Genomic DNA, 22,068 nt, shown 5'->3' on the forward strand with positions numbered 1-22,068 from the left:
AAGTGAGCTATTTTGCCAGTTTGTTCTAGGGCTGTACTGGGATACTTTCAAAGAGCTCCCCCCTGAAGGGACATCTGGAACAGAGAATGGGTACTGTTGCCCAGATGTTTCCAATTTGCGGTAGGGGCAGAGCCCAGAGCACGATGCACCCCACCCTCTGTCTCCTACCCCTCCTTCACCCCAGCCACATTTCTGCAGCTTTGCACCCTCCCCTGTCACCTGGCCTGGAGCCCAGAACTTCATGAGCAATGGACAGATGTACTCATGAGGCAAGAAAAGGGTTAACTTAAAAACAATTTTAATTATCTTTATTTATTTATTTATTGGATAGAGATAGCCAGAAATTGAGAGGTAAGTGGGAGATAGAGAGTGATAGAGACAGACAGGCACCTGAAGACCTGCTTCACCATTCACATAGCTTTTCCCCTGCAGGTGGGGCCAAGGGGGCTCGAATCTGGGTCCTTGTGCATTGTAACATGTGCACTCAGTCAGGTGCACCACCACTCACCCAACCTCCCTGCCCCCTTTTCCCCAAGGGTTAACTTTGGGGAAAAAAAAAGGCTAACTTTAGTTAAAGGAAAATGCAGCTGGCAGCAATCACCCACCCCACCCCCCTCACCCCCGCTCCCAGAATACACAGGGCTTTCTCCCGCTCTCATCCAAGAGGCCTTGGTCAGTGGCCTTAGAAACTGCTCCTTCTGCCCAAGAGTCTGCTGATAGCCCAAACAAGCAGTGCTCTCTGTATACACAAAAGAAAAAGTCACCTGTTAAGCTTATTGCTATGAGCTCCTAGGAGAAGGTTGATGACTATCTAAAAGGGCCAGCACTGTTGTGCTTGGGCCCAGTCTTTTGTGGGCATGAATCCGGCTGGGTCTGCCCTGCATAATAAACACTGCCTTCTGCATTCAAGCCTCAGTGTGATCAGTCTCTGGCTGAGAATTCCATAATACTCACTGCGCAGGAGGCTGGGGACTCTGTGGAGGGTGTCCTTCCCTTGCTGGTGTCCCCTACCATGGGTGGCAGTATGCAACCACAGGACTATTCCACTCCCTTCCTCCTCCCACCCCTCCCCGCAGGCAGGCACCATGGGGAGCTTGGATCAGCCCTTGGGCTGAACCCAGGAAGCCACTCTAGGGCTCAGGGCAGGTGAGGGGATTGGAGTGAGAGGGGCAACTCACAGATGTGGGGAAACCAAAAACGACTCAGTAGACCGTGGCAGGGTAGGGCTTCGCTGGGGCCATGGAGCCCCTGGAAATGGTGTACTGCCCTAGCGATTTTTAATTGGGGGGTTTGAGGGGGTAGCAGAGGGAACAAGCAGGAACAGCAGGCTCTGTCAGGTGCCAGGTGAACTGGCTCATGGGAGGGAAGGGATAGGCTGACACTGCCATTGCAAGGCCAGGATGGGAGCCTAGGGGATGGGGGTGCACAAAGCCCATCTCTAGGGCTATTAAGAAAGGAGGTCATTGGGTAGTGGCTTCCAGGCAAGAATATTTGGGGCGGGGGGAGGGGGAGAAAAGACAAGAGGAGCGTCTAGATGCTCCAGCCCAAGTTGACAAGAATGGAGGAGATGGCCATCAGCATAGCCAGGGATACGGGGCCGGGGGCTCCCCCAGGCAGGGGCTCAGCCAGGGGCTCCGTGTGTTTCCTCAGCCATGTCAGCTCCTCCAGCAAGCCTCGCCGCTCCAGCACTGGGCCCATCTTTTCACGTACCATCTGGTGGTAGCGGTTTAGGTACCTGAGCTGCAAAGGGGACAGGGGTGAGGGCCTGCTCAGGCCACACTGCCGAGAGGTGTGACATCTTGGTGCCACTCTGCCTTCTGCTGAGCTACTCTGCTACCCATGTTGGCCCAGAGACCCAAAGGTCCCTAGCCATCATCAGGCCACAGGCATTTCCCCAGGGGGGTTTCACAGCCATTTTATGTCCTGATGACTTTTATGACGAGTTGGGGATGGAGCAGATCTGGGGCTCAGAAATGAGCATTATTACTGTTTTTATGGGAGACGAAGTCAAGGCCCAATAAGAAAAAGGAGCTGCTTGTGTTTCTAGATTTTGAGCCCCAGTCTCAGCCTGCCCAGGAGCTCACCACCTGGCCTTGGCAAGGTTGGTCTGACTAGAACGTTCTAGAAGCTCTGGGGTCTCAGTGAGTGAGCTGGGGAATGATGCCACAGTACGTGTTTGTAGGTACCACCAGTGTCGATCCTCCTAAGAGAGGGCAAGGCTGAGGGTTTTAGAGTCAGGGGAGCAGAGGTTGGAGAGGTTGAGGGTAGGGAGGGTAAAAGGGGGCAGTATTGGGGGCCACTCACCTGCTCAGGGGACAGCAGGCTAACATCGATGAGGTTTCGGTCATAAGGCACCAAGGACACAACTTCAAATGTCAGGTAGTTCCCTGGGTACTGGGAAGCCACAATGGAGGTGATAAAGGAGGACAGTGAGGAGGAAAGGAGCACTCCGCCCACAAGCAGCAGGGCTGAGGCAGCCCCTGTGCCTTGGGCTAGCCACCCTCCCCAGTCTACTACACACCCCTCCACCAGATTCCTAAGCCAAAGACCCCAGAGACCTCAGATTCAGTCCCTATTACCTCCATATGCCAGCACTGAGCAGTGCTCTGGTCTCTCTATTAAGTGTAGCCAGTTTTTTGTTTGTTTTAATCAGAGCACTGATAAGGTCTGGCTTATAGTGGTACATGGGATTGAATGTGGGACTTCAGAGCCTCAGGCATGAGAGTCCTTCACATAATCATTATACTATCTAAACCCTCCTTGGTCTCTATTATAAATCAAGGTAATAAAATATTTATTTATTTTGGATGGAGAGAGAGAGAGAGAGAGAGAGAGAGAGAGAGAGAGAGAAGTGTAGCACTGCTTCACTGCTCCGGAAGCTTGCCCTCTCTCCCCCTTGCAAGTGGAGGCAGAGAGCTTAAACCTAGGTCCTTACATGCTGTAGTGTATGCCCAGCCCCCCTTGACTTAACACTTGTTTAAGAACTAAGTTGTAGCTGGTTGGTGAGACATCTGGCTGAGCACACGTGTTAAAATGCACAAGGACCTGGGTTCAAGCCCCCAGTCCCCACCTGCAGAGGAAAGCTTTGCAAGTGGTGAAGCAGTATTGCAGGTGTCTCTCTGTCTCTCACCCTGTCACCCTCTTCCCTCTCAATTTCGGGCTATCTCTAGCCAATAAATCAATAAAGATAATAAAAATAAAAAATATTTAAAAAAGAACAAAGTGAAACTGTTGGGGAGAGAACAGTGGTAGAGTTAAGGACTTGCAATCAGGAAGCCCTGAGTTCAATCCCCAGCATCAGATATAGCATATTAACACTCTGGTGCTGTGTCTTATCTCTCTTCCTCTCTCTTTCTCATAGATAAATTAATTCGAAGCTGGAAAGTGATGTACCTTTTAGATAGAGAGCACACATTACCATTCGCAAGGACCAGGGTTCAAGCCCTTGGTCCCCACCTGCAGAGAGGAAGCTTCATTAGCACTGAAGCAGGGCTACAGATATTTCTCTGTTTATCCCCATTCCTTCTTAATTCCCCTCTGTCTCTATCAGAAAGGGAAAAAAATAGGCACTCATCTGTTATTGGGCACTTGGGTTGCTTCCAAATTTTGGACTATTACAAATTTTGCTGCTCTGAACATAGCTGTACATAGATCTATTTGGGTGGGTGTGTTTGTTTCTTTAGGATATATACCTAGGATCGGAATTTATAGGTCATAGGGTAGGTCCATTTCTGGCCTTCTGAGAGTTCTTCAGACTGCTGTCCACAAAGGTTGGACCAAATCACATCCCTATGAGCAGTGTATCAGAGTTATCCCCCCACCACTTTTCCAACTTTTATTGTTACTGGAATGCTACTCAGCTGCTAAAAATGATCAAGTCACCTTCTTCACTTCATCTTGGGATGGAGCTTGAAGGAATCGTGTTGAATGAAATAAGTCAAAAAAATAGAGAGGCATATTGGATAATGTCACTTGTAGGCAGAACTTAAGAAACAAGAACGGGGGGGGGGGGAACGAAATAAAATGTGGAGCGTGTGTGGTGTACTGTACCAGAGCAAAGGACTCTGAGGAAGGAGGGCTGGTCCTTGTGCATGGTAATAAGTACACTTAACTAGGTGTGCCACCATCCAGTCCCTAATTTATTTATTTATTTATTATAATTAAACTTCACTATCATTTTGCAAAGTTATGAAAGAGTCCAGTCATTTCTGAAACCAAGGTTGTCTTGAATTGGTAGATTAAGTTAGGGAGAAATGATGTCTTCATAAATATGAAGGTTTCTTCCCAGAAAGCATCAATTACTTTAAACTTTTTATATCCCTCAGAAGAGGTCTGTTTTTTTTCCCAAGTTCATCTCTTTGAAGTTTATATCTAGGTACTTTTATTTATTTGTTTGCTTATTTATTTATTTATTTTACCAGAGCACTGCACAGCTCTAGTTTAGGTTGGTGCTGAGGACTGAACCTGGGACCTCAGCCATAGGTGCTTTGTTTAGTTAATTTATTGGATAGAGGCAGACAGAAATTGAGAGAGAATAGGGAGATTAAGAGGGAGAAAGAAACAGACACCTGCAGACCTGCTTCGCTGTTCATGAAGCTCCACTCCCCCACAGGTGGGAAATAAGTGCTTGTACCCGGGTCCTTGAGAATTGTAGCATGTGCACTTAACCAGATGCACCACTGCCTGATCACCTCTTTTGACACTTTTTGACACCCTATGTGGCCCACGGTAACTGCTGCCCCTGCCATATCTCCCACCCAGTCCATCTCCATGACATGCTACCTTGGTCTTAGCTTCTACCACGAGGGCCACATCTTCAATACGGATCCCAAATTCTCCATCCCGATAGTAACCAGGTTCTAGGAGACAAACATGCCAGTGGCATTAAACAGGGGGAGGACCCAAGTCTCATGGTGGTGGTGGGGACTTCGTGGTCACCCTTCCCTCCACTGCATGGCTGTCCCCTATTATTGACTTAAGCAGACATCAACTTGTCAGAGGTGACCTGTTGGATGTCAAGTCCCCCATCACCCTTTGAAGCTGAGCAGAGAAAACTTTAGAGCCCATGTAACTCCTGGAAGTCCATGTGCCCAGCAGTTGATGGCAGGCACCTGACTTTTGGATATACAGATGGGAGCCAACTTTCAAGGATGAAGGGAAGACATGAGCTGAGGGAGGTTGGGATGAAGGTGAGTGGGAACTATCTGACTATCTATCTGTTTGGAGGTCTCATCTTAGGGTGGGGAGGAATTGGGAGCCCTCCCTCACCCCCAAGAGCCTTACCTATCGATGTGAACATGCCCTTCTCCATGGCAATGTTGTTGGACTGGAATCCCACAGGCCCTGGAAAGGGAGGTGGAGGCTAGGTTTCAGCTCTTCTGTGCACCCTGGCTTGAGGGCCCCACCCCATCCCAAGTGCCATGTCCATCGCACCTTTGGGGTGGTGACAGATGAGACTGGCTCTGGCTTTCATTTCTCTGAGGTCTATGCCAGACAGCTGCATGGCCTTGACCTTTCACCCTTCTCTCTGGGCTCCCTCTTAGTTGGCAGTCAAGCAGCAGAAAAGGCTGGATGCCAGTACCACCTTCACCAATCCCCTGAGTGACTTTAGGTGGGTCATGGTTATTTATTTATTTGTTTATTTATTTACATTTATTGGATATAGACAGAGTGAAATCTAGAGGAAAGGGGAAAGTAGAGAGGGAGAGACAAAGAGACACATGAAGCACTGCTTCATCATCTGCAGGTGGGGGCCAGGAACTTGAACCCAGGTCTCTGTGCACTACAAAGTGTGCTGTCAACCAGGTGCACCACAGCCTGACCCATTTTTTAAATTTAGGATAGAGGCAGAGAGAAACTGAAAGGGAAGAGGGATATAGAGTGGGAGGGGGGAGAAACACCTGCAGCCTTGTTTCACGGCTCATGAAGCTTCCCCCCAGTAGGTGGGGACTGGGGGGCTTGAGCCCAGGTCCTTGTGCATGGTAATGTCTGTGCTCAACCAGGTGTGCCACAGCCAGGCTGTACGCCATGGTCATTTCTATACCTACCTTCTTCACAAGCTGGGAGAATCCCAGGGGGGCAGTGCAGGAGGAGGTACTTACACTCGTGCACACCCAGGAAATTGCCAATGCCGTGGCCTGTCCCGTGGCCATAATTGAGGCCAACATTCCACAAGGCTCTGCGGGCAAAGGTTTCCAGTGTCCATCCTGAGAAAGATGCGGCCCTCTAGTCAGGCAGGGGGTTGGACCTCAGGCTCCCTGCCTTGCCCCATTCCTGCTCTCTTGTCCCACCATCAAGTGATGAGTTGGGGCTCCCCTGCAAGGCAGGTAGACACTGTCTCTGACAGGGCATCTACAACCCGCACCAGTGACTCCACAACTTCTCCTCATCTGTCAAACACCTAGTCGCTCCAGGAGTTCCACGACTAAAGCCCACGCTGACCAATGCCTCCTCTTCCAACACCCCTGAGCTACAGCATTAGACTAGGAGGATGGTGGCCTGGATTTGAGGCTTGGTGCTCCCACCAACCGTCTGTGTCACATTGAGCAAGTTGCCTCCTGACTCTGGGCTGCCTTTTCCCATCTATTCCACTGGTGGGGTGGTAATAGAATCCCTGCCCCGCTGGTCTCCCAGGATGAGGTCTGGGTTCCAAAAGCCAGGGACAGAGGCAGTGGGTCCAGTTCCCTATCTGTAGCTTACCTGACACATGGCTGGGGAAGATGAGGGTGGACAGTTCTATGCTTCCTATCAGCACGCGGGTGTACGCCTCCTGGTGGGGGAAGGAGAGTGTGTGACTCACCGGAAGAAGGACCTAGGAGTTTCCTGTGCACATAGAACCAAGCCACGGGCTGAGGGATGTTCCTGGGCTGGGGAGTCATGCAGGTTCTAGAATATGGTCAGAGGAGGCCAAGGAGGCCTTTTCCTAAGATGGCACTTGGTTCAGGCTGTTGTCTCTGGCAGGTGTATGAGGCTGGGATGAGTAAAGCCTCTTCCACAGGCTTCAGAGAGGGGGAGGGCAGGGTGGGGTATGGGAGTCCAGTACCCTAGACTGGAATTCTGGCTTGGTCACTCACACACTCTGAGACCTTGGATAAGTGTTTTATATATATGTGTGTGTGTGTGTGTGTGTGTGTGTGTGTGTGTGTGTGTGTGTGTGTGTGTGTGTGTGTGTGTCTTTAACTGCCTCATGTGCCTCAGTTTCTCCCTCTGAGACTACTTCTTGAGGTTGTTGGTGGGAGCAGGTCCTTTCATGTCATGTAAGTGTCTCCTTTAAGTGACTGCGCCAAAAGAGCTCAGAGTCCTTATTTGTGGTCAGGCTTCAATCTTCTTTCATTTTCCTTCCTCTTCCTCCTCCCCCTCCTCCTCCTTCTCCTCCTCTTCTTCTCCTTCTCCTTCTCTTTCCTTTTCCTCCCTTTCTCTTTCCTTCTTTCTTATTTCTTTCCTTCCTTCCTCCCTCCCTCCCTTCTTTCCTTCCTTCTTTTATTTCTTTCAAATCACTCCTTATCTCTGGTTTATGATGATGCTGGGGATTGAATTTGTGATTTCAGAGTCTCAGGCATGAAAGTCCTTTGCAGAAGCACTATACTACCTGTCCAGTCCATTTTTATTTAAAAAATTAAATATATATGTATATTTAAATATATATATATAAATATATATATATATATATATATATATATATATATATATAAAGAGAGAGAGAGAGGAAAGGTACCAGAGTACTGTTTATCTCTGTCTTATAGTGGTGGTGGGAATTGAACCTGGGACCTCAGAGCCTCCAGCATGAGAGTCCGTTGCAGAATCATTATGCAGTCTCCCCAGCCTTTTTTTTTTATTTTAAATTAAAAAAATCCATTGTTTCTGGGACCTCACATATGTATGATCCTATGGCTCCTGGTGGAGCTTTCTTTCTGTCTTTCATTCTTTTCTTCCTTTCAATTTCAGCTGGAAAGAGACAGAGAGGGAGACAGACAGAGAGAAAAGAAGAGTCACCACAGTGCCACTCCACTGTGGATAGAGCTTTTCTTTGGTGCCATGCAGGTGCTCCCGTGTGGTTCTGGGGACTCAAATGCTGGTCCTTGCTCATTGCAGAAGCATACCCTCAAATGGGTGACATAGCGCCTGGCTTCAGCCTTCATTTTTCTTCATTAAAAAAATCTTTTATTACTACCAGTGTTTTGCTGGGGCTTGGTGCCACCAATATGAATCTACTGCTCTTGGCCATTTTTTATATTTTATTTAATAGGAGAGAGAGAACTGCAGACCTGATTCACCACTTGTAAAGCTTCTCTCCTACAAATGGAGACCAGGGGCTCAAAACCTGGGTCCTTGTACACCATGATTGTGTGTGCTCAAGCGGGTGTGCTGCTGCCTGACCCATACAATTCTCTCTCTCTCTCTCTCTCTCTCTCTTTCTTTCTTTCTTTCTTTCTTTCTCCCTTCCTTCCTTTCATTTATTTATTTTTAAATTTTATTTATTCCCTTTTCTTGTCCTTGTCTTATTGTTGTAGTTATTATTGATGTCGTTGTTGTTGGATAGGACAGAGAGAAATGGAGAAAGGAGGAAAGATAGACACACCTGCAGACCTGATTCACTGCATGTGAAGTCAATTCTCTTTTTTTTTAAATCTTCCTTCTTCTCCTCTCCCTCCTTCTTTCTCTGTCCCCCCCCCTTCTTTTACCAGAGCATGGCTCAACTCTGGCTTATGGTTTGTTGAGAATTGAATTTGGGGCTCTTGCTGCCACCGGCATGAAAATCTTTTTGCATCGCCATTATACTAACACTTCCACCCACCATAAGTTTTCTTAAGGCTTCAGTTCTGGGGTCTGTCCTGCTAATGTGGCAGGTGGTGAGTGGTAGGTGGGAGGCAGTGGCTTCTTCCTCTGGGTGCCCCCAGAGCAGTGTGACCAACCAGTCGATCCAATTCTCTTGGCGGGGGAGAACTAGAACCCAATGTAAAGCATACAACACAGTCCTCTACATGCCAGCCTGGGACAACTAACTCAACCTTACACTCCTTGAGGCCTAACCAGTGTTCATGTTTTCATTTCTCTCTTTCTAGTAAAAGGGTCCCAGCTACACACAGTCAGTGTGTTGAATACCATGCTGCCCACCACAAACTTCTAGCCCCCTTCCAAACCCTTCAGCTTTTTACCCTGGCTAGTTTGTTTGTGCCATTTCTCTCTACCCAGAATGCCTTTCTTTTTTTCTTCCTCTTGAGCACAAAGCTAAGCGCACCGACAGCTAAATCAGACTGGCTCCTTGATAACAACACTGGACCTGCTAACAGCACTATTCCTGAGCTGTGTGAATGATGCAGCACACTTCTAGAAGCAATAGGGCTTATATATTCTGCATGGCTGTCATGCCTGGGTGTTCAGGTTCTGCACTGTACAAGGTCGACACACCTACACAAGTGACTGCCATCCCTTGATTTATTGAAATGGGATGATGGCAGCCTTGAGGTGGTGGCCTGAGATAGCTCTGGGAAAGTGGCTGGAAATACTGCATTTTCTGTTACTGACTTGCTCTCTGGGTGAGCTACTCCACATCTTCGGGACTCAGTTTAGATCTTTGTGAAAAAGCACTTGGTAGGAGGCCAGATAGTAGCGCGGCTGGTAGAAGGCACATGTAACAGTGTATAAGGACCCAGATTTAAGCCTTTGGTCCCCATCTGTGGGGGTGGGGGGTGGGGTGGGGGGGAATGAAGCTTCACAAGTGGTGAAGCAGAGCTGCAGGTGCCTATCTCTTCCCTCCTCCCTCTCTTCCCTTTCCCCTCTCAATTTTTCTCTGTCTCTATTCAAAATAAATTTTGAAAATAACAAAAGCACTTGGTGGAATGAGTGTTTGAGTGTCCCTGGGAGTGTGTAGGAGGAGTCTGCGCCCAATGCGTACCTTCTGGAAAGCGCTGGGGTTACCCCAGTGGACAGTCCTGGTGATGTCTGTAGTTCCGTCCCTGTAGAGAAGAAACATCAGTGCACCCCAAACTCAAGTCACAACCCCGTTGTCCTATTGATACAGAGACAATTCCCCACCAACATAGTCTACACAGTATCATCCAGCTTAGGGTACTGAAAATCTGAGCTTTGGGGTGAAGGCAGGCGGTGGCTCATAGGTGACTATCTGTGAGGTCCCAGGTTCAAGCCTCTGGTTCCCACCTACAGGGGGAGTCTTCATAAGTGGTGATGCAGTGCTGCAGGCGTCGTGCGAAGATTATAGCGGTTTTGAAACCAAAGATATTTAATATTTTTAATATTTAATATTAATATTTAATATTTAAATGTAAATATTTAATATTTACATCAATGACCTCCCAGAAACTTCTTCAAGGAAGTTCATCTACACCGATGACATCTGCTGTGCAACTCAGGCATCAAAGTTCGACATCCTCGAGGAAACACTCACGAAAGACATGTCTCTGATATCTGATTACCGTAAAAAATGGCGACTAATCCCTAGCACTGCAAAAACGGTATCATCTGTTTTCCATCTACACCATGCCTCGGCCTCGCATGAGCTTAATGTGCAGCTTGGCGATACGAGAATCCGGCATGAAGCCCAGCCAGTCTATCTTGTCGTTACTCTCGATCGCACTCTGTCATTTCACGAACATCTCATAAAAACTGCAGCAAAGGTGGGCGCGAGGAATAACATCATTGCAAGACTGGCCAACTCCTCACGGGGCGCGAGTGCTTCCACACTACGATCATCATCTCTGGCATTATGCTATTCCACTGCAGAATACTGTGCCCCAGTATGGTTCCGTAGCCCCCATGTCCACTTGGTCGATTCCAAATTATATTCCTCCATGAGGATAATTTCTGGAACCATCCGTTCCACCCCGGTTCCATGGCTGCCAGTTCTTAGCAACATCGCCCCGCCAGACATTCGTCGGGATGCGGCATCATCTAAGTTCATTTCCCATGTCTACGCTCGACCGGACCTGCCAATATACGTGGATATCTTCGCCCACCCTGTCCAACGCTTGACGTCTCGTCACCCAATCTGGTCCCCTACGCCTACACTGAACTTCTCTGTTCCAGACTCTTGGAAACAGAGTTGGCAGTCAGCTGAGGTAAAGAACAAACACCTCATCACAGACCCCTGCAAGCGTCAACCCGGCTTTGACCTAGCCCGTTATGATTGGGCCCTCCTCAATCGCTATCGAACAGGCCATGGCCGGTGCGCCGCTATGTTCCATCGCTGGGGAGCCAGAGATGACCCGAACTGCCCCTGTGGCTACAGACAGACTATGACCCACATAGTCAACGACTGCCACCTCTCCAGATTCAAAGGCGGTCTCGAAAATTTACATCAGGCTCAACCTGACGCTGTTGACTGGCTACGGAAGAAGGGCAAATGCTAGAAGAAGAAGAAGGTGTTTCTCTTTCTCCCTCTCTATCTCCCCTTCCCTTCCTCTTAATTCCCTTCCCTCTGTCTCTGTCAAAAAAGACCCCATCCCTCTGCAAAAACAATAACAAAAAAAATGCTGCAAGGAGTGGTCAATTCATTGTGTAGCCTCAGTGATAACTCTGATGGCAGTAAAACAACAGGGCAGTAAAACAACAGATAGATAGCATAATGGTTATGCAAAGAGACTCTCACGCCTGAGGCTCCAAAGTCCCAGGTTCAATTCCCCAATACATAAAAACAAAACCAAAAAGAAAAAAGAGTAAAATCTTGGCTGCCTGTGCTCAGACTGGCTCTGAATATAAGGCCTCTCTTTCAGGCTGCTGGGGGAATAGGAGGGGTTGTTTCTGTTTTGTTTCTCCCTGTCTCTCTCTCTCTTCAACACACACACACACACACACACACACACACACACACACACACACATAGTTTGGGGGATTAATGGTTTACAGTCAGCAGTGAATACAGAAATACAGTTGTTGGTATATGTGTAAAAATTTTCAGTTTCCTGCAAAACTTTGACCCCCTCTTTCATCTCCATCCCTTCCTTCCTTCCTTCCTTCCTTCCTTCCTCCCTCCCTCCCTTCCTTCCTTCCTTCCTTCCTTCCTTCCTTCCTTCATAAACCTGCAGCACTGCTCTACCTCTTATGACACCTCCCTCCTGCAGGTGGGGACTAGGAAATTGAACCCCGGTTACACATGGTAGCATATGTATTTTGCCTCCAATGCAGGAGTCATTCTGAACAACTTTCCACTCCCTGCCCTTTGCCAGTGGTGCTGGTTCTTAGTGCAGTCACCAGTGGTGGTATGTCCCAGAGGCTTCTACTGTAAAGGACAAATGAGTGTGTGAGGCGGTACTTTGCTGGGGCATGCTCACAGCCAGAGGGCAAGGCTGGGAGAAATAGTCACCTCGCTTCCTCTTCTCTCCTTCCAAAGAAGTCCACCACCCATGCCCTGTTACCTGCTTCCTAAAGGACATATCCCCGGTTCCTGGACCACCATCCTTTCCCCCTCCTTTCCTAGGCCTCCCTGGGGGTGTGTATGTTTGGGGGATGGTAAACAATGGCAGTTTGTAGCTAGAATCAGACTGCTGGCCTCAGGGCCTCAGTTGCCTGGGAAGTGGGGGGTGGGTGGGTGATGAGGCCTGCTTTGCCACCTTTGTGTGTATGTGGGGGGAGGGGGTTGCAAAATTCTAACCCATAAGTAAGGAAGGGAATACAGGAGTGGCCTGAGATCTCTAGATTTAAGATGTCTCACCTGTAAACATGGGACAACCAAGGGCCTGGGAGATGGCACAGTGGCAATGCCCAAGACTTGCATGTGAGAGGTCCTAAATTTGGTCCCCAGAAGTGCTCTGGTCCAAAAGAAGAAAGAGAAAGAGGGAAGGAAGGAAGGAGGGAGGGAAAGAAGTGAGAGAGGGAGGGAGGTGGGAGAAAGAAGGAATAAGAGTCATGTAGGTGGAGTCATATAGGTGCCAAGACAGACTGATAATTCTGGTGGCAAAAGCAAACTAATAGTAAAAAAGACAAAACAAAAAGCAAAGAAAGGAAGGAAGGAAGGAAGGAAGGAAGAAAGAAAGAAAAAGAAAGAAAGAAAAAAAAGAAAGAAAGAAAATTAAAGAATATATATAGTGAGAGGTAGTGCAGTGGATTACACATTGGACCCTCAAGCATGAGCTCCTGAGTTCCAGCCCAGGGATTGTTTATGTAAGACTGATTCATTCTCTCTCTCTCTCCTAATAGATATTTAAAAAATAATTTTATTTCCAACTTCCATGCCTAAGGCACCAAAGGTCCCAATAAGCCAGAGATGAGCAGTGCTCTGGTAAAGAATGAATAAATATAATTAGATTTATTTTTAAAAGCTCTTCCCTCTCTATCAGCTCTGTGCTTCTCTTCTTTCCACAGCCCACTCGTTTCCTAAATGAGAAAGGAAACTCTTCCAGCTCCTCTCACTCGGTTCCTGTGGCAATGGCTGACCACATTTTCGGAAGGGTAGTGGTCCAGACTGTTCTGCTTGGTTGTCCCATACAAGTGTTCAGATTGTGCACTGTGCAAAGGTACAGTAGCTGACTGCTGATGCTGCTGTGCTGCTGACTTTACATTCACTAAGTAATTGCAATGACTCTCAGGCCTGAGCTCCAGAGGAGGCCTGGAGCTGGACAGCACCCTCCTCCGTCACCCTATGCCTTCCCTGCTTGGTGCTGGAGGGTAGTGTTGGTGGTGTGCTTGAGTTGAGTGAGAAAATGGTGGTGGCGGGGTGAGGGGTTGGGGTCTAGCTGTGCAGCTGAGCAGGGTCACAAAGCATGACTGTGCAGACTGAGTAATAATAATACGTGGGCTTTGATGCATTTTACAAGAAGTAACACAGCAGTAGAGCACACACATTGAATGTGAGAGGCCCTGGACTCCATCTGGCCCTACCATTAAAAAAACAACAGACAAACAAACAAAACACATAAGAGGCTGGGCAGTGGTGTGCCTGGTTGAGCGTTCATGTTACCATGCACAAGAATCCGGGCTTAAGTCCCTAATCCACACCTGCAGGGGAGAAGCTTCATAAGCAGTGAAGCAATGCTGCAGACCTCTCTCTCTCTCTCTTTCTCTCTCTCTGTCTCTCTCTCAGTCTCTCTCTGTCTCTCTCTCTCTCTCCTTCTCCCTCTCCCTCTCCCTTTTTCTCTCTCTGCTCCTCTTTCTAATATCTACATGCTACCTAACAAATGGACTCTTTAAAAAAGTTTTGTTTCTCTTTATCTTGGATAGAGTTAGAGAGAAATTGAGAAGGAAGGGGAGATAGAGGGGAGAGAGAAAGAGCGAGAGTGTTGCAGCACTGTTTCACCACTTATGAACAACCCTCCCACCTCACAGGTGCAGACCTGGTGTTTGAACCTTGGTCTTTGCACACTGTAATGTGTGTGCTCAGCCAGATGTGCCACCACTCAGCCCTTTTCTCTCCCTTTCTATCTCCCCTTCCCTCTCAATTTCTATCTCTAGCCTAAATAAATATATAAAATACGTTGAACATCAGACACATATAAAAGGCAAGGAGATAAAAATAATGGTTATGCAGAAAGACTTTCATGTCTGAGGCTCTGAGATCCCAGGTTCAATGTTTTTTTTAATATTTATTTATTTATTCCCTTTTGTTGCCCTTGTTGTTTTATTGTTGTAGCTATTATTGTTGCTGTTATTGATGTCATCATTGTTGGATAGTACAGAGAGAAATGGAGAGAGGAGGGGAGAGAGAGGGGGGAGAGAAAGATAGACACCTGAAGACCTGCTTCACCACTTGTGAAGCGACTCCCATACAGGTGGGGAGCCGGGGACTTGAACCGGGATTCTTATGCAGGTCCTTGCATTTTGTGCCACCTCCACTTAACCCGCTGTGCTACCGCTCAACTACCCTCAGGTTCAATCTTAAGCCAGAGCTGAGAAGAGCACTTGTAAAAACATAAAGAAATAAAAACAAAATCCATGGATCACAGCAGGAAGTCTTCATTAGCAAAAAAAAAAAAAAGTTAACAGTAGGAAGAAAAATAATTTAAGTAAATGAATAAATAAAATCTCTAGAAAATTTCATCATATCCATGTGATGTGAGTGAATGGTGTGTTTTCTTCATTCTCACAGTGGCTCTGCCTGGGTAGCCCCAAGATTCTACCTGTTTCCCCACTGCAGGGACCCTAGTGTGTATGGGCCTCACCAGCCCAGGCCCTTCCTTTCTTCAACAGAAGAAGCAGGGAGGGGTCCAGGACAGGAAAGTTTTGGCAGGCTCCTGGATGCCCTGGGATATTGGAGCTGAGCCAGCTGGACCAGGGTGGGGTGGGGAGTACGTACCTGTATTGTCCCCCAGAATCCAGCAGGTACATCTCATCCGTGGACAAGTTGCGGTTGTGATCCTTGGTTGGGCTGGGAAGGGAGAGACACTGAGAAGGGTGCAGCCTAAGTTGGTGCTGGGTGGGGTGCAGACCCTGGTTGATGCCAGAGTACTCTTCATTCTTGGGGGTTGGACTTCCAAGCTAATGCCTGTAAGGGACTCATCCTCTCTCAAAGGGAACCCTTAAGGCTCACAGTCTGTTGATCTCACTAAGCAAGCCTCAAGTCCTCATGGAGAGTAAAAGGATAGAGCCCAGAAACTGGGGGCTAGGGAAATGTTAGGGACCATGCAGTCCTGTGTCTTGTGTTCCCTTAAAAGCAGCAGACCTTGCACTAGGCCACATGGCAGAGCTGGGGAGGGGTGGTGGATGACAACTGGGCCTGGACCCAGATACATAGCCTCTTATTCTTTTTTTAAAATTTTTTAAAAATGTATTTTATCTTATCTTTTTCTTTTTTTATATTTATTTATTTTATTTCTTTTTGTTGCCCTTGTTTTTCATTGTTGTAGTTATTATTGTTGTTAATGATGTCGTTGTTGTTAGATAGGACAGACAGAAATGGAGAGAGGAGGGGAAGACAGAGAGGGGGAGAGAAAGGCACCTGCAGACCTGCTTCACTGTTTGTGAAGCAACCCCACTGCAGGTGGGGAGCCGGGGGCTCGAATGGGGATCCTTACACGGGTCCTTGCGCTTTGTGCCACTTGCGTTTAACCCACTGCGCTTCCGCCCGACTCCCTTGTCAGGCAGTTCTATAGGTGTTTATTTTCTATGGGACCAAACATCTGACAGGCCTGTCTCTTGGGCCTGCATTGTATCATTGATCCAACTGAGTGAGCCTTCCCCCCCATGCTCCAGAGCTTTCAGAAGTAGCCAATGTAAATAACTCACAGATTGCCAAGGAAAAAGCACCCCGCAGCATCCCTGCCACCCAGATTTCTCAAAGCTTTATAGGACTGGGCGGGGGGTGTGAGGACTGCTTGAGTTTTATCATTCCAAGGAGATTCCCAACCTTCAACTAGGTTCCACACCCCAAGTTCCACCCCCACAATGCTAGTGGCCTCAAAACTCAAATGTGCACTCAGATCCTAGAGCATTCCCTACCTTTTCAGCTCTCCCTGGTGCATTACACCAGTATACCCAGCACCAACCCCCTTGCCCCACCCCCCAGTATTAGAAAGTTCTTTCTCTTGAAGTACCTGTAGTGGGCCATGGCAGCATTTGGGCCACTAGCAGAGATGGTCTCGAAGCTGGGTCCGGAGGAGAACTCTTCATCTCTGGGAAGTACAAGATGGGAAAGTGAGTGGGCTCGGGGGTGGTTTAGCCCCAGAATAGCTAGTTCGAACTTCCTCCTGGTTCATCTCCCCCAGCTCACAGAATTGGGAACTGTACTCACTGATTATTCTCTATTCACTTCCATTTTACAGATGGGGAGACCAAGTCCCAGATACTCCATAGATTCTTTTCTTCTCTCTCTCAACCAGAGCACTGCTCAGCTCTGGTTTATGGTGGTGCAGGGGGGTTGAACCTGGGACTTTGTAGTCTCAGGCATGTGAGTCTTTTTGTATAACCAATATGCTACCTCCCCTGCTACATTCTTTCCATGGTAATGCAAGAATGAACCCCCCCATCCTTGTGTCTGAGCCCCCTTCCCCATCCTTGGAGCAGCACCAGCACCTCCACCCTACAATCAACTCAAGGCCTGGTTCAAGCATGTTCTCAGGGAACCTCCCTTTCCAAGGTGATGTTTCTAGGTGGTCCAGGGATTGAGTTAGTTTGAGTCAGCCTCTCTAGGGGAGAGCCGGCCCGTGTCTGAAGTAGACGCTAGGGGGGCGCCGCTGAGTTAGGCTCCTTCAAATTGTCCTTTCATCTGGTCTGGGGAATGTCATTCAACAGCTAGTGTCCAGCTCCCAGACCACCCAAGAATCTCTTCCAGGAAGAATTTAGGTGATAGCAGGAGAGTCGTTCATCGTTCCTGAGTCAGGGGGCCAGTGACCCCCCACTACCCCCCCCCCCGCAAGCCCCCAGCGCCTGCAGTCACCCTCGGAATGAGTCCATCAGCTCAGCCCCTGAGAACTCGTTGACTGTGCCTTTGGGCACGTTCTTCTCCAACCAGACCAGGTATCGGATCACGGCCACAGCGTCCCTCACCTGCAGGGACAAGCAGAGGGGTGGGCTGCCGAGAGGTCCCAGCAGAACGGTGAGTTGGAAACACACCTGGGTTTGGCTGGGTATACTCCGATCATATCACAAGGGATTCTCACTAATGTTTCTATGTGAAGGTCCAGTGAGTGCGGGTTTGGGAAGGCGTCCTTATTGCTTGGTGAGGCATACTGGTGGGTTGATGGAGTCAGTGGGCACCGAGTTGCTGAAGCAGGTGGGGAGAGGCGGTGATACTTGGGAAGTCATGGATGGATGCCATGGAACTGGCGTGAGTTGATAGCTACTGAAGCTGGATGATGACGCATGGGGGCTCATGAGGAGATTTTTGTAGATGTTTTAGATATCCCATCAGGTGGCTGAGGGGTACCTTGGCAGGCAGAGTGCAATCTTTGCAAACCTGTGGCCCTCAGTTCAAACCCTGCTATTGCCTATAGAGAGAGGTGCTCTGACCTTTCTCCCTGCTCTGCCCTGTCTTTCATTAGATAAATAAATCTTTTTAAAAAAATCAAAGAAAATGTTTCATCTGAAAAAGTTTTCCTTTTTTGCCTCCAGGGTTGTTGTTGGGGCTCACTGGCGGCGGCACTATGAATCCACTGCTCGGGGTGGCCATTTTGTGTTTTCCATTTTATTGGATAGGACAGAGAGAAATTGAGAGAGGAGAGGGAGAATGAGAAGGAGAGAGAAAGATAGACACCTGCAGACTTGCTTAACTGCTTGTGAAGTGACTCCCCTGCAAGTGGGGAGCCAGGGACTTGAACCCAGATCCTTGTGCAGGTCCTTGTGCTTATTTCTTTGTGTGCTTAACCCGGTGTGCCACTGCCCGCCCCCCTGGAAAGATTTGCTAATGAAATAGTTTTAAGGTGGGCAAGGGAGACAACATAATAGTTCTGCAAAAAACTTTCCTGCCTTAAGCTCTGAGGTCCCAGGTTCAATTCCCTTTACCACCATAAGTCAGAGCTGAGCAGTGCTCTGGTTAAAAAAAAAGAGAGAGACAAATGCTGGAGAGGTTGTGGGATCAAAGGAAGCCTCCTGCATTGCTGGTGGCAGTGTAAATTGGTCCAACCTCTGTGAAGAAGAGTCTGGAGAACTCTCAGAAGGCTAGAAATGGACCTACCCTATGATCCTGCAATTCCTCTCCTGGGGATATATCCTAAGGAACCAACACACCCACCCAAAAAGATCTGTGTACATGTATGTTCTTAGCAGCATTATTTGTAATAGGCAAAACCTGGAAGCAACCCAGGTGTCCAACAACAGATGAGTGGCTGAGCAAGTTGTGGTATATATACACAATGGAATAGTACTCAGCTATAAAAAATGGTGACTTCACTGTTTTCAGCCATTCTTGGATGACCTTGAAAAATTATGTTAAATGTCATAAACAGAAGGATGAATATGGGATGATTTCACTCTCAGGTAGAAGTTGAAAAACAAGATCAGAAGAGAAAACACAAGTAGAACCTGAACTGGAATTGGCATATTGCACCAAACTAAAAGACTTTGGGGTGGGTGTGGGGGAGAATACAGTTCCAAAAAAGATGACAGAGGACCTAGTGGGGATTGTGTTGTCATATGTAAAACTGAGGAATGTTATGCATGTGCAAACTACTGTACTTACTGTCGAATGTAAAACATTAATTCCCCAATAAAGAAAAAGAAAAAAGGAGATAATTTAAACTTAAAAATGAATGTATCCTGATTTTAATAGGAATGGTCAAAAGAAGGAAAATTCTTTTGTCAGGCCAGGAAGATCATTATGATTAACATTTCTTTCTTTCTTTTTTTTTTTTTTCCCAGAGCACTGGTCACCTCTGGCTTATAGTGGTGAAGGGGATTGAACCTGAGACTTCAGAGCCTCAGGCTTGGCAGTTTGTTTGCATAACCATTATACTATCTACCCCCGCCCAATGATAGCATTTCTTTAACAATTGGATGTACCAAACTGCATGGAACAACATTATTTATTTATTTTCAGACTTAATATGACTCTCTTATGATTCTGGTGATATATTTATGTAAGTATATACATTCTATATGTATGTACTTACATGTATTCTTATCTATTCATGTGTTCTGCATACATAGCACTTGTTTATAAATGTATATATACATGTGCATATTTATATATGCTATTGCCTATTACCTACTATTAGCTATTTTAAATATTCAAACATACATTAATAATTATGCCATTTGTACAATACATATGGCATACATTATATATACATATTATATAAATATGTTTATTTAATCCTCACATAAACCTTGTGTTACAGATTATTATTTTTAAAAGGTTCACTCATTTTCATGAGAGAAGAGAGAGAGAGAGGGGGGGGGGAAGGGAGGGAGAGAGAGAGAAAGAACCACTCAGTTCTAACATATGTCAGTGTCTGTGACTAAACCTGGGGCCTCAGGCATGCAAGTCCTGTGCTCTGATATCAAATTATCTCTCTGGCCCTGTAGACTATTGCTATGCTCTCCATTTTGTAAATGATGTAACTGAAGCCCAGAGAGGTGAAGAAGTTGGCCAAGGTCGCCCAGCTAGGAGGTGGATAGTAGAGCAGGGTTTGAGCTTCAACAGCCTGGCCCCTCTGGGCCTGTCTCTAGGTCACAGTGCCATGGAGGGGGCATGGGGCTGTGGCATGGGCAAGTGCCCAGGACGTCAATGCCCACCTCTCGGTGTCACTGAGGGGCTTCTTACTGCTCCTCTCACAGTAGCTCTTTCTAGCTCACCACACCAGGCCCTCCCCACCTCTCCTCCCACCTGCCTACCTGGACTTACATGGGTGGCTCTGAGCAGCATCTGTTCCTTGCTGTTTTTTACTGCCTTGGTCTTCATCACTGGTGAGTAGGCATCTGTTACCAGCTTCTCCTGTCATGGTTAGAGAGGAAGAGGTTTGGAGGCCCCTCCAGAGCACCATGATGGGGAAAGCTCTGGCAGGAACACCTTGGTGTGCTTTCTGGCTACACACATCTTCCCTAGTCTTCTGGGTCAAGCCAGCCTTTTCTCCCACCTTCCTTTCTGTTCCTGGGTCCCCCCCCATCTTTGCACTCTGTGACAGGTGACAGGCTGTGGTGTCAGGATAAGTTCCCTGCACATGTCACATCATAAGAACTCCCACTTAACAGCTATGTAGTATTCCTTTATGTATATATACCACACCTCTCTGCCCTTTCACAGGTGACAAAGCAGATGTGCAGAGGACAGGGTCACTTGTCTGAGGCCACTTCACAGGCTGAGGGGGCAAACCCTTGGTCCAATTTGAGGATCGGCTGAGCTGCAAGGTTTGGCTGTACCAGGCTGTACTCTTTCTAGGCTCCAGTTAACTTATGAGCACTCTGCAGAGATTCCCTTACTTCCTGTCTGTCTCTCTCTAGGGTTGCCTTAGATGGGGGCCAACAGGAGTCAGGTGGTGGCACATCTGGTAGAGCACACATGTTACAATGTTCAAGGACCCTGTTTCAAGTCCTTGGTCCCCACCTTTACTAGCAGTGACACTGTGCTGCAGGTGTTTCTCTCTCTCCACCATTCTCTCCCCCTTGCCTATCAAGTTCTCTCTCTCTCTCTCTCTCTCTCTCTCTCTCTCTCTCTCTCCAACAAATAACTAAATAAGTGAAATATTGAAAGAAGAAGGGGGATCACAGCATATTCACTGACTAGTCAACTGGAGGACTTTGGGCTGTGGCCTCTCAATAGAGTGAAATTGCTTTTGTTGTTTTGTTTTTTGCCACCAGTGTTATTGCTGGGGCTTGGTTCCTGCATGATGAATCCACTGCTTCCAGTGGCTTCCCTCCCTCCTTTTTTCTCTATTTATTTAAGAGGGCAAATATAAACTGAGAGGGGAGGGGGAGACAGAAAGAGAGACACCTGTAGACCTGCATCACTGTTTGTGAAGCCAACCCCCTGCAGGTGGGGATTGGGGCCTCAAACTTGGGTCCTTGCACATGGTAACATGTGTAATCAGGTACACCACCTTCCCACCCCTGGAAGGTGAGACTTGTTTGTGGGTCCAGCCAGCTCACCGTGGGTATGACTTCATACAGCCCGTAGGTGGTGTAGCTGGTGCCGATCCAAATCCTCACATCGCCCAAGGCATAGGCCTGGACACTGTCTCGGACCTTGTTGTACTCTTGGAGCTGCACACACATGGAGCCCGTGCAGTCTGAGTTCAAGTACTTCATGGTCTCTGTGTCAAAGCTGCTCTTGTTCACAAATAACCTGGGGGGGGGGGCGGGACTCTAAGGACAGTGCAGAGGACCAGAGACTCTAGGTTCCAAGAAGTGGCACAAAACTGAGCCAGAGAACCAAGCTAGTTGGGAGGTTGGAGTATGTAGGCCTGGAGGACAAGGGGTCAAGAAGAGCCCATCAGATGCTTCCCAGAGGGGCATGCTGGGACAGGCACCAGGTTCAAGGGCAGGCTGCACACTGGGACTGTGTAAGTGTGGGGGCAGTGAGGGGCTGGAGGCAGCAGGCGGTGGGTCACAGGGAGCCAAGACAGAGTCATACCTGATGGAGGTGCTGGTGAGCAGTGTGTAGGAATAGAAGAAGGGGTTGTAGGGAATATCGCTGCCACGCAAGTTGAAGAGCCCTGTGGAAGAGAAACCCATAGGGGCTATCTGGGG

The 22,068-nt window shown here is 47.9% G+C and overlaps 1 protein-coding gene across 1 annotated transcript in view; it reads right to left on the reverse strand.

Moving 5' to 3' along the window:
* Window positions 1-1,216: 1,216 nt before the first annotated feature.
* XPNPEP2 (X-prolyl aminopeptidase 2) overlaps window positions 1,217-22,068 on the reverse strand; it is a 41,556-nt gene continuing 20,704 nt past the window's right edge. The window contains exons 9-21 of the mRNA XM_007527647.3: window positions 21,953-22,034; window positions 21,469-21,664; window positions 20,228-20,317; window positions 17,324-17,433; window positions 16,482-16,559; window positions 15,245-15,316; window positions 9,896-9,956; window positions 6,700-6,769; window positions 6,102-6,206; window positions 5,284-5,343; window positions 4,783-4,859; window positions 2,305-2,394; window positions 1,217-1,740 (exon numbers count right to left, since the gene is read on the reverse strand). Of these exons, the coding sequence (XP_007527709.1) occupies window positions 1,531-1,740; window positions 2,305-2,394; window positions 4,783-4,859; window positions 5,284-5,343; window positions 6,102-6,206; window positions 6,700-6,769; window positions 9,896-9,956; window positions 15,245-15,316; window positions 16,482-16,559; window positions 17,324-17,433; window positions 20,228-20,317; window positions 21,469-21,664; window positions 21,953-22,034 (1,301 nt within the window). The 3' untranslated portion in view covers window positions 1,217-1,530. The remainder of the gene's footprint in view (window positions 1,741-2,304; window positions 2,395-4,782; window positions 4,860-5,283; window positions 5,344-6,101; window positions 6,207-6,699; window positions 6,770-9,895; window positions 9,957-15,244; window positions 15,317-16,481; window positions 16,560-17,323; window positions 17,434-20,227; window positions 20,318-21,468; window positions 21,665-21,952; window positions 22,035-22,068) is intronic.

This window comes from Erinaceus europaeus, chromosome X (assembly GCF_950295315.1).
Source record: "Erinaceus europaeus chromosome X, mEriEur2.1, whole genome shotgun sequence".
Taxonomy (NCBI): Eukaryota; Metazoa; Chordata; class Mammalia; order Eulipotyphla; family Erinaceidae; genus Erinaceus; species Erinaceus europaeus.